The following is a 12,553-nucleotide window of genomic DNA, read 5'->3' as shown; positions in this document are numbered from 1 at the left end:
AATAACTTACCCTTTGTATTCTGTAGTAGTTGTACTGGCTTGCATACAGCTCATTGCATTTGTCAAGCAAGACAAGTTGTAACCAAGGCAGATAACTGTTGCTAAAGGCAGCCTATGGAGCAAGGGTCATCTTTGGCTCACTAACTGTAATTTGTGATCATGCTCCTTCTATTGCTGTACAACTCTAACTGGAAGAAGCCTCACTTAAATTCCAGAGTCCAGATTTTTCCTACCAACAGCAATTCTATGTTATTTACTTATTTAAAAAATATGTATGGCTGCCCAATTTGCAGCACAACTCTGGGTGCTTCAGAACAATAAACTACAAACCATAAAAACCAATAAATAACAAAAACACAAACTAAAAACCAACCCCACCCCAGCCACCTCAGTCATTCCTTGGGATGCCCCAAGAGTCATCTATAGACTGCCATTACTGTACTCCAGTGCTCGGTTAAATAGTCAAATCTTAATGGCCTTCTGGAAAGCTAAAAGAGTTGGTGGGAGGGTATTACACAAGGTAGGGGCAGCTATTGGAAAGACACTTCTATTATTCTGTAGTTTTAATTGTTCTCTCATCTTATTGAATATCAAAAGTAAGTAACATACAAATGTACTGTTTAATTTTTTGGAATCAGAAAAATAAGAGAAAATAGAACTGGGCGTCAATAGCATACCAAGGACAGTACAGAACTTGAGATAATCTCCCTAGCAATTACACGTAGATGGCAAATAGCACACAGGTAGTCCTTGACTTAACCATTCATTAATGAAGGGCCAAGGTTACAATGGCCTTGGAAAGGGCCCTTTATATCCTATAAAGTAATTCCAATCATGACAACATCCCCCCCATCATGTAATCAGTTTGGTTGCTTAGCAACCATTTCACATTTGCGCCTGGCTGCATCATCTTCTGATGTAGATCTTAAGCTAAAATGACCAGAATAGTTCAATACATATTTGAACAAAATTCCAATTAAAATATATATTTGAAGTGTGTGTGTGTGCGCGCGTGTGTATCTGTCTGTCTACACACACACACACACATACACACACAGCTACTGGTTTCTCAAACATTTTGCCTTAGAATGCACTTGTAAAATCTAGTTTCTAATTAATGAGAGCTTTTGGATCAAGGAAGGCCTTTTTTCAGCAAAGATCTTACAAAAGTCCATGTAAGATAATAGGACATGTATTATACTTAAAGAAGCATCAATAACCAATTAGCCATGGAACCAATCCCAATCTGACACTAATTCTACTGGGTGGCGCAAGGAGTAAGCATAAACATGGTGGCCCCCTAGCTATCGGCACATTCATTCCACATCATCAAGCTGAAAAGGATCTATATGAAACTGACAAGGTTAGCTTCAGATGATTTGCCCCCAAATTCAAGTCTAAATCAAAATAACTCCATGACTTTGTCTGCAGAGAATTTTGCAGATTGCTCACAGGGAGCCTCCATCAGTTCCAGCTTTCCTCTATCCACATCTTATTAGGCAAAGTGTTGGAAATAGAAAACATGGTTACTCTGTTCAGTGCAGATGATGTGGTCACTGAGAAAAAGACCCTCTTTACTACATGCACTATTGCAGGGTAGATTTCAAATGGCCCTTGAAAGAGATTCTGCCTGTGCTAAATTCTCTAATCCGATTTATTATGAATTCCTCCTCCTGCACCTCTGCCTCTGCCTAAGTGTTTTGTATTTTGTTCTTAATTGTAATATAAGTGTCAAGGGAATTATGATCTCAAATTGAAAGTGGCATTCTTTTTCTGAAATGCTTTTACTTGTGCTGCTGAGAACAATGGGTTTTCACTCAGATTGCCTCAGTACTTTGACATAACAAATACCAATATTTTACAGGTAGTCCCCAACTTACAACCATTCGTTTAGTGATTGTTCAAATCACTGAAAAAAGTAAACAGCACTGAAAAAAGTGACTCATGATCATTGTTCACACGACCATTGCAGCATTTCGTATGATTGAAGTTCGGATGCTTGGCAACTGGTTCATATTTATGATGGTTGCAGAGTCCCGGGGCCATGTTATCAGCTTTTGCAAACTGCTGACAAGCAAAATCAATGGAGAAGCCAGATTCACTTAACAACTGTGTTACTAACTTAACAACTGTGGCAAGAAAGATCATAAAATGGGACAGACTCACTTAACAACTGTTTCAACTAAGCAACATAAATTTTGAGCTTAGTTGTAGTCATAAGTTGAGAAGTAACTATATTGGCTTTACTATATAATAAACTTAAAAATTTCTGAGTAAGAAAAATAGTGAAAGTGATTAAGGCCAAAAGTTGTCTTTTTTTAATCCTGTTCTCTTATTTGCAGAGGTTGCTGGTTCAAGCCAGTGTACAAACAAAACCTGGAACAGTATCTCCTCTGCAGCTTACAAGTGTGCAAGTACCCCCACAGGTGAGTCTCATTTCTTTCACTGATGCTACTACAAACAGTTGGAAATGTGTTGAAGCATTCTCTTTTTGTCCAGCAACCTGCCTGCTGGACAATATTCAAATGCTTCATATATTGCTGTAAAAATGTGCTGTGTTTATCATTCTATTTCAGGTATGAGATGTAGCTGCATTACAGTACTAGCTCAAGCTAATATGTTTATTGCAAGAAATGTCATTAATTGCTTCGTGAAGATCCCTAAATAATGAAACCCTTTTCACAGTCTACAAAATGCATATTAATTAGTGTATTTGATTAACCTACTGAATGTATGTGATTAGGTAGCTTGACCCAGCGAACATAGCGACTTACCAGTTGGTCTTGCTTCTTAATGATTTGCTCAACCTATATCATAGTTCTTCTAAAGATAATCAGGCCTTTTTAATGCCAATTGTTTCAGCGACTCGTGGTACAGAATACACCACAAACTAGCAAAGGAGGATCAATAGCTTTGACTGTACATGGTGTGCAACAAGTCCACTCTTCACCTGAGGTGAGTGATCAGATACTCAGATTTTTCAGGTTTTGTGAAACATATACAGTAGATAGATGTCCTGTATGCTATGCACCAAAGAAATTGCAGTTTGACCTTCACTGCCTTTTTGTGTTGCTTATCTTCACATCTGTCTTCCAATTCTGTCTTTCCCTTTCCCTGCCTGTTTTTAGTTGCTTTACCTAGTTAGTCCTGTTAAGTTTCCATCTCACTGTTAATTAGACCAAAAACAAGTACATAGTTTTATCATCTCAGCAATACTGTTAACTGTGGGAAAAATCAACAGGTGTTGGCCACTTAAAAATCAAATAGTCTCTAAGGAAATATAACCAAATGAACAGCATGATTACAGTCCTTTTAGTATGAAAAATAAGTTCTTTTTTTACCTACAATTGATGGACAGTAAAATGGGAGTTGCAGACTTTGATTGCATGAAGTGTTTTTAAAGTATATATAAAGAATTTGTACTGTTTAATTTTTCTGTCTGTTCCATTCTGTGATCTGAGATCAGACAGAATAGGATAGATTCAAGCAGAAAGACTGCCTTATGAATTGAATAGAAGGTGTATTTTTCCATGTAATTCCAAAAAAGTACTTCTGAGTTCATGGGATGGAGAATGTAACACCTTATCCAAAACATACAACTTTAAAGCAGTTGTCTGTTATCAAAAGGGAGAAAGATACAAAGAAAAGCATGGCTGCCTTAGAAAATTGAAGACAGATACTGCATTTGTATCATCGATATGCCCAGGAATACCTGAAGCACCATTTTGGAATTGAAATCAAAGTGTTTCAGAGCTGCAATGAAAAGCACAGGGAACAAATTCAAGACTAAAGATCTATTAACCAGGCAACCGGAACAGAACTTGGATAGCTTCATGTGAATCCCGGTGGATGATGTCCCGCTGCTGAGTGGAACGATGTTTTGTTTGCTATTTTTTAAGTTTTGTATGCTAGGTAAATACAATTTTGCTGAATGTGGTTCCTTAGTTACTTTCCTAACCCCTCTCCATTGTTTTTTAAGTGGTTAATAATCAGGCTTTTCCTATCTGAAACCCATTTTATTCTAAACCTCATAAAAGGAAATTCAGTAAGTTAGTGTAAATTTGAGATTTAGGTTTCAGTTTTCATTATGGGCAGGAATAGAAAACAGATCAATATCTTCTGTCTTACTATTCAAACTTAGTCAACTTCTCAACATCCCAGTCATGGATCCTGTTGACCTCAGACAGCCTACTAACCTAGGATTAGGATAGAGGATTTAATTTCCCAGATCCCAGCTGAATGAAGATTCTTCAAAGGTACTTTTTCAAAAGGCAACTAGACTGTTTTTTGAGGAGGAAGAAGGAAAATGTTTTGCTTCCGGTCACAATTGAGGAAGCTTCTTGGATGAGAAGTGAAACGTTGTCTTCTTCTTTCTTAAAAAAATAATACTTTTGACAATGCTTTTGAAAAAGCACCATTGAGACAGATCCCAGCTGCTTACAGCTTATAGACCTGGAGACTAAACGGAATTAACTTGCCATCCTAGAATTTAATAACACAACTATTAAAGGTAACCCTTGACTTACAGCTACAATTGGAACCAGAATGCCTGTTGCTAAGTGATGTGACTGTTAAGTAAGCCGCACCTGATTTTATTATCTATATTGCTACATTTCTTGTTAAGTGGATCATTGTGGTTGTTAAGCGAACCATGCAGTCATTAAGTGAATCCAGGTTCTTTATTGACTTTGCTAATTGGAAGCCCCCTGGAAAGTCGCAAGTGGCCCTGGGATGCTGCAACCATTGTAAATATATGCCGGTGGTCAAGCACCCACATTTTGATCATGTGACTACAAGGATGTTGCAATGGCCATAAGTAAAAAGACTGATTGCAACTTACTTTTTTCCATGTCATCATAACTTCAAATAGTTGTTAAATGAATGGTTGTAAGTCAAGGACTACCTATAATTCCAAAGAAGTTGCACATTCTTATATATGTATATGTACTCACACGCCAGGTTTTCTGAAGACAGCCTAAGAAAGGGAATCTCTTCAACATCAGCCTCTACCGCTCAAGTCTTCAACTTTTTACCAAAAGATTTCAGAGATGGAGTATAATCAAGCTATCTCCACCGACTGGTGTCATAGTAGTAACTGTGTGAGGGATCTTGGAGTCCCAGTGGACAATCACTTAAATATGAGCCAGCAGTGTGTTGCAGCTGCCAAAAAAGCCAACACAGTTCTAGGCTGCATCAACAGAGGGATAGAATCAAGATCACGTGAAGTGTTAATACCACTTTATAATGCCTTGGTAAGGCCACACTTGGAATACTGCATTCAGTTTTGGTTGCCCCATTGTGAAAACGATGTTGAGACTATAGAAAGTGTGCAGAGAAGAGCAACAAAGATTCTTAGGGGGCTGGAGGCTAAAACAAATGAAGAACAGTTGCTGGAATTGGGTATGTCTAATTTAATGAAAGGACTAGTAGTGACATGATATCTCCAGGATTGCCACAAAGAAGATGGGGTCAAGCTATTCTTCAAAGCACCTGAAGGCAGAACAAGAAGCAATGGATGAAAACTAATCAAGGAGAGAAGCAACCTAGAACTACCGTAAGGAGTAATTTCCTGACAGTTAGAACAATTTGCCTCCAGAAGTTGTGAATGCTCCAACAGTGGAAGTTTTTAAGAAGAGATTGGACAACAAGTTGTCTGAAATGGTATAGGGTTTCCTGCCTGAGCAGGGGGTTGGACTAGAAGACCTCCAAGGTCCCTTCCAACTCCTTTATTCTATTATTCAAACCAAAGCACACTCCTCAGTCCTGATACCAATGATGAAGATGTCCATCTTCACACGAAGAAATTCCGAAGGAAAGACTCATTGACAATACTATTTATTATCTACCAGAATCTGTCATGGAAGATCCAGCTAGTTTTTCCAGCCCTAATATGAACACTATTCAAGCCCATGCACAAAGTAGCCATTAAACACTTAGCATGGGGAGGGCATTCATAATTGCCCTAGAAATAGGTTCATTGTTGGTCAAGAAAGAATACTTTATCATCCATTCCTCAGTGCCTAAGCCCAACCTTTATTCCCAAGGTCAGTTTTGTCTTCTAATGGGACTTCCTTCTTTCCTAGCTACAAAACCCAGCTAGAGGAACATTGGCACAAACTACATCAAATGGAGTTATCACGCTCTAGCTGAGAAGGAGTTCAGAGTCTCTGACAGTTTCCTAGTGACTTTGTAATATTTCATCTTGACTGCAGTCTGGTGAATCAAGTTTGCACCAAATAAGCATAAGAGATTCAGAATAATCCTGCCCCACAGGGAAGAACAATTCATTCCACTAGAAAAGCAATCATTTTATCCACTTTCAACAGACATCTGTAGGATTGTTACATGATCTTCTGTGATTTAGCAGCGCAGAGAACTGTTCTGAGCAAAAGCCAGATGTAAATCCACCTCCAAGATGTTTATTCCCACTGTAGAATGACTTGGTTTTACTGTAGAAAAATGATTCATTTAAAGTTTTCACGAAGGTCCTTTTTCTACACCGGAAGCAGGATATTTGAACCCACCCAGACATTCACACACAGAGGAACTTGCAAACAAATTACTGGGGCCCCAATATATTTGAGCAATTTCTCGGCTATATCTTTGACTTTACTCTTACTTTTTTAAAATGTGCTTCTTTCAAGCTTTCTTCTGCATTGCTAGTCTAGTACCGGGGAGGGGGGGGGGATTAGTTTCTCCCAAAGGAAGCACATTAGAATCTAACTCTGCTTCCTGAACAAGTGAGAGGGACTGTTGTAGAGTGCCCTATCACTAGATTAGAAAAAGGACATTCATGGAAAATCTAATGAATCATTCTAGGCCTTGGTAGCTGCCCGTATATGGGTATGCGCATGCATATGTGCACACGTACTAGAGCCAGTTTTTGATTCCTGGTGACTGCCTGGGCTAGTCCCTGCAGTTTTCTTGCCAAAGTTTTTGAGAATTGATTTGCCCTTTCCTCCTTCCTAAGGTTGAGAGAGCGGGACTGACCCAAGGTTATCCAACTGGCTTCATGTCTAAGCAAGAGTAGAATTAATGGTTTCCCAGTTTCTAGCCAGATGCCTAAGCCATTAGGCCAAACTAGATCCCAAAGTACACTAACGGACTCCGGTGTATTTCATTCCACAGAGATCTGTTGTGCAGACAACTCCCACAACTCCCAAAGCAGGTACAGTGCAACAACTGGCAGTGCAAGGGCTCCAGCAGGTTCATGTTACCCAAGAGGTAAGTGTTTGTCTTCTTCTCTTGGGTTGGCCTGCGTTTCCGTTTCTTGTATCCTGTAGCCACGGAGGCTTTCTGCCCTCTGAGCTAGGTAACTGATGTCAGAAATGTTAAAGCCATGTCTTTGATCCTCCTGCAAAAATACTCCCTTTATTTCGTTCAAGTGATCCTGATAGTCCTGATCCAGGATTAGTCTACTCCATCTTCCTCTTGTGGATGTGGCTTGTAGCCATCCAGAGATTTCTGCCACTGACCACTCTACTTGCCCAAATAGTGAAGTGGAAACAGACCCAGAGCGGTGATAGTTTCCAAAAGATCCCCTTTGTTTGATAGAATATAGAATAGCCAGAGTACTGGGACCTTCTGTCCTCAGTCTCAACCTTGACATTCTTGTTTCTTTTTTCCTTTAGCTCTGATTGCTTTAGTCTTTCTGTTTATTGTCTAGAATGCAGACAGTGGTCCTTCTAAGAGCAGTCAGCAGGAGCAGCAGCAGGAGCAACAAGGAGTACAGCAAAACCTCTCCCTAGAATGCAACAGCAGCAGCAGCAGCAGTGCACCCCAGCTGACCAGCTGCTGTTTACCTGGCCCGGAGCACAGGCTCCACTACATGCACTCACTAGATTCTGCCTCGGAGCAGTGGGTGGAGCTGGTCCGCATGCTTCCTCAGCCACTCCTCTTGCCACAACAGAAGGTGGTGATAGAGCAGCTACCATTCCTCTCCTCTCATCACTCCAGCCCTGACCAGAGAGTCAAGATTCAGAGAGTCCCTCAGGTGCTAGTGTTTGGAACAGCAGCTACAGCGCTTAAAGTAGGTCCAGCAAAGGGCAATAACCGAGATCCAAGAATAGCAAGCCCTGTGCACACCACTTCCTAAGTAACAGAAAACAGAGCAAACTAACATCATTCCCTTCTCTGTGCCTCCAAAGGAATCTTGTCGTAATCATTGGTGGTGGTCAAACAGCAATTTTCCTTCCCCCATACCCTGCCAGAGGAGTTGAAATTCTTGGACCTCTTTAGACTTAGAGTTAATTTTGCTTTACATAAATAAGGGGTAAATATAGGAATCTTAAGGTGTGTGTGAGATAGAATTGTTAGAAATGTGATGGCCTAGGGAAAGGGGAGAAAGCCCTAGAGGTTTTCCTAATTTATTCATTTCCAGCTTTCACATCTTTTATGTGAAACTACCATTAAGCCACTATAAGCCACTGACGCAGTGGTTAGAGTGCAGTATTTTAGGCTGAATCTGCCCACTGCCAGCTGTTCGATTCTTACCAGCTCAAGGTTGACTCAGCCTTCAATCCTTCCAAGGTCGGTAAAATGAGAACCCAGATCGTTGGGGGCAATATGCTGACTGTAAATCACTTAAAGAGTGCTGTAAATCATTATGACACAGTATATGTCAAAGTACTGTTGCTATTTATGGGACACATATAAACTCTTTAAACAAAGTTCATTTTGGTGGACATGGAACTTAAAATATAAGTTTTAATAGCTAATCAGGATTTCAACCTGGGTTTGTGAACAAGGTTCAGTCTACGAAAGAGGAATACTGAAATACTAATTAATCATAAAGAATATTTTCTGATAATTTAAAAAAAACACTGGACATCTTTGTAAAGAGTCATTTTGCACATGATGGAGGGGTAAACCTAGTACAAACAACTGCAGTCAACTACAGTTCTGAATAATTGTACTGTATGGTGTATTGTTATTGTAGTTGCAATACTTCCAAGAGTACTTGCATTTTTTACTATAGCTCTGTGCTTTGGTGTGTGGGAAAATGTACTTTGCCTTGCATTCCTTTCTTAACGATTGTAATGCTGAACTTATTTTGTCTAACCAGAGGACCTGCGGTGTCTTTCACTTACACAGAGAATTCTTATTCCATAGAAATTCTGGGGTGAGGATTAGCCTTTGATCAGATCAATCCATGATAACTGAATGTCAGATACAGGATAAAAGCAATGCCCCTGTGTGGAAGAAAAAGGATTCTGGTGGCCCAGGCGTGCTTTAGGGAAGTCTACTAGGAGTGGGGAGGGGAAGGGGGAGAAAGGGAGAGGGACAGTAAACACGGCCTTACTTCTTAATCTCAGTTTGCTTTCCCTTTCCTTCCTGCTGCTTGTGTGCTCAGGTCCAGCAGCTTCAGCAGGTTCCGGTGCAGCATGTCTATCCTAATCCGGTTCAGTATGTGGAAGGAGGAGATGCCAGCTACACAGCAAGTACCATGTGAGTATAAAGAAGTCAGGCTTATCCTGCTTATGCTATCCTGAAGCTTGAGCCTAATAATTTAATTGGTCAGATTCAGGCTGACAAAGCCGCTGCTCCGGATAATGGCACGCTCTAGTTTTTCACACAATGGCAAAAGGTTTCCATATTGTGTCCGAACCAGCGGATTCCATATTGTTTCTGAACCATAGAGATAACCACTATTCCAACAAAGGCTGGAACTTGAAAATATTTCAAGAAAGAATCTTATGCTACCTTAAACATCAGTTATTGTGCCCCAGTTGTATCTGATAGGCTGGAGTAGGAGTGCCCTTTACATGCCAGAGAAAACCCGGCAGGAACAGGATGCCTGATATGCTATTATTGGTATTTTTACAGGAACTTTTAAAAGAATAAATCTCCTGCTTCTTGAACTTCCCTCCTCTGTGTCTGTCATACAATTCTGGATATGTGTAGTTTTCTCCTCGAGGTTGCTGGTTTTCCCCTATTGTGTGTATGTGCTTATTTGACTGTGTTTCTTCCATTTCAGACGCTCCAACACTTACCCTTACACAGAAGCCCCTCTCTATACTCAGAACACTGGAGCAAATTACTATGAATCCCAAAACACCCCAACGCAGGTCTCCAGTCCAGCAACCTCACAAACAGTGGCCAGCAGTGGCTCCGTACCTATGTATGTTTCTGGAGGACAAATAATAGCCAATCCAAATGGAAGCAGCAGTACAGCAGCAGCAGCAGCAGCAGCAGGAGGGGGAGGAGGAGCACCAGCAGCAGCAGGAAATGGTGCTGGTGGTGGCAGCACTACTGGAGGAGGAGGTGGTGGTGGTGGTGGTGGAGGAGGAGGAGGAGGAGGAGGAACTGGTGGCAGCAGCAGCAGCAGCAGCAGCAGCACAGGGACCTATGTGATTCAAGGAGGTTACATGCTGGGAAGTTCAAGCCAGTCCTATTCACACACCACCCGTGCCTCGCCTGCAACAGTAAGTTTCCACTGAAATATTTGCTTGTTGATTCAAAGGAACTGGACATTTCTTTTCTTGCTGCCAGTGCAACTAGTCTTATTAACGCGGTGATTTTCTGTGACCATATTTTGGAAAAGCAATGTTTTGTGGGCAGACTGCTCTAAAAGACAGCTTAGTGTACTTGTTTTACTAGTCTCTCTGAAAAGATGTAACTGCAAGAGTGTTGGCTATTGTTAGGTTACACTCTCAGCTCCCCAAAAGAGTAAGCTATCCAGAGTCCTTCAGGTGAGATGTGTGGCCATACATGTTGAATAAATAAATGAGCAGACAAAGTTATGGATAGCACATTATGCTAACTGAGTATACATTTTGAATATACTCCAAACGTTTACCTACAATCTCTCACTAACCTGAGATTTTAGTAGCATACTTTTTTAAAAAAAAAATATTTCCTCAAAATCAAAGAAAATGTTTTATTCCTCAAAGTTAATTTTCCCACAAAACCCCAATAAATGACCTAAAACCACAACTTTTCTAGCTGATTTAAACCCTCTGGCAATTTCTCATAAGATTTCTTCTGGTGAAGGAGATTCTGTTTTTCTGTTATTCTCAGTGAATTTCTTTTTGGAGGTAATGGAAGGTACTGCTGCTGTGGCTAAGTTTTTCTGCTGCCCAGATCTGCGGTCATTTTGGGAGTTCACTTAAGGTGTCTCCCTTTGGGAGACTTTACTTACAACAACCAAAGATTCTGAATCTGTTTATAATCTCCCAATGGATTCTTGGGGGAAGCAAGATGACGCAATAAGAATAAGGATAACATTTTTGTGTCTGTGATTATAGCTCAGATTTCATGCATTTTTCTTTCAGGCCACAAGGGGGACATGATAAATTAATTGTTAGAATTAGTTTTTTGCCTAATTTTCATTACATAAGAATTGAAAAGTATTCCAAAAGTACTTTTTTCTGTCCAAAAGGTAACTGGACTTTCTTGTTTTTTTGTTTTGAAAACATTTCACTTCTCGTCCAAGAAGCTTCTTCAATTCCAGCTAACTGCTGGGGAAAGGATTCATATAGCTCTCTAGTGCTAATGACTATAACCTTCCATTCTCCATCAGTTAGAACTGAAGAGGCTTCTTGGATGAGAAGCAAAATGCTTTCAAAGGGAAAAAAACCTCAAGAAAGTCCAGTTGCCTTTTTTGGGGGGGTGGGGGGAGAACCTTTGGGACAACAACGACCTGGATGATTGAGAATCTCCATAAAATATATACTCCATAAGTATATAAAATGCATTTTCTCTTTTCTCTGCCTCTCTTTAGAACTATTATAATTCATAAATCTCTTCACATTGATTTCCCAAATGAAATGAAATTGATTAAATGTTTAAATCTATCAACATGCATAGAAAGGCAAATATATTATACTCAAAAAGAGCAATGAACAGTTGTACAGGCAGGCAAAATGCAAGAGTTATTTTGATGGAAATAAAAAGTTTGTTTTGGAAGTGAGTGGATAGCAAATCAAAATAAAAGTAATAAAAATTTCAGCTGAAACTGAAACAATGTTGAGAACGTTATTTGGGATTAGTCAGAATTGGCAATGGTGGAGTGCAGGGTGTAGAAGTGCAGGGCAGCTGAAAAGATAGAAAGGGGGATGGGGATGGGCAGTGGTGGGAGTTGAAGAAGGAAACGTTAAAGGCTTGGGAGGCAACTTGAAGGACCTGTGAATTGCATTCCTGTTGCTTTGTAGGTCCAGTGGCTGTTGGATAACTATGAGACTGCTGAGGGTGTGAGTCTTCCTCGCAGTACCTTGTACTGCCATTACCTCCTGCATTGTCAGGAGCAAAAACTGGAGCCAGTCAATGCAGCATCTTTTGGAAAGCTAATCCGCTCAGTATTTATGGGACTCCGAACTCGCCGGCTTGGAACCAGGTAAAAAGATGGAAGGGTGTGTAACCAGCATGACTTCCCCATATAAGGGGGGGAAAGTGTTAAATTTGTGTTTCTGTTTTTATACCGGCAACTATTAGGAGGACACACATTGAAGCAAGCATTTGTTTTGGGAGGAATTGGATTAGCTACAAAACATGGATTTTATGTAATTATGGGGAACAATACTATCTAGCTTCCCAAAACATAATTAATCAGATA

The 12,553-nt window shown here is 40.2% G+C and overlaps 1 protein-coding gene across 4 annotated transcripts in view; it reads left to right on the top strand.

Annotated features, from left to right (window-relative positions):
• The window catches only part of RFX1 (regulatory factor X1), a 45,480-nt gene that overhangs the window by 15,806 nt on the left and 17,121 nt on the right, over nt 1-12,553 (top strand). For all 4 annotated transcript variants that reach the window (XM_081938836.1, XM_081938835.1, XM_081938837.1 and 1 more), the window contains 6 exons: nt 2,343-2,426; nt 2,863-2,955; nt 7,129-7,224; nt 9,353-9,447; nt 9,977-10,424; nt 12,153-12,334. In XM_081938836.1, coding sequence (XP_081794962.1) covers nt 2,343-2,426; nt 2,863-2,955; nt 7,129-7,224; nt 9,353-9,447; nt 9,977-10,424; nt 12,153-12,334 — 998 coding nt within the window. The remainder of the gene's footprint in view (nt 1-2,342; nt 2,427-2,862; nt 2,956-7,128; nt 7,225-9,352; nt 9,448-9,976; nt 10,425-12,152; nt 12,335-12,553) is intronic.

This window comes from Natrix helvetica, assembly GCF_964273705.1.
Source record: "Natrix helvetica genome assembly, chromosome: 1".
Taxonomy (NCBI): Eukaryota; Metazoa; Chordata; class Lepidosauria; order Squamata; family Natricidae; genus Natrix; species Natrix helvetica.
Note: the sequence above shows the minus strand (reverse complement) of the source record. Positions and strands in the feature narration are given on the sequence as shown.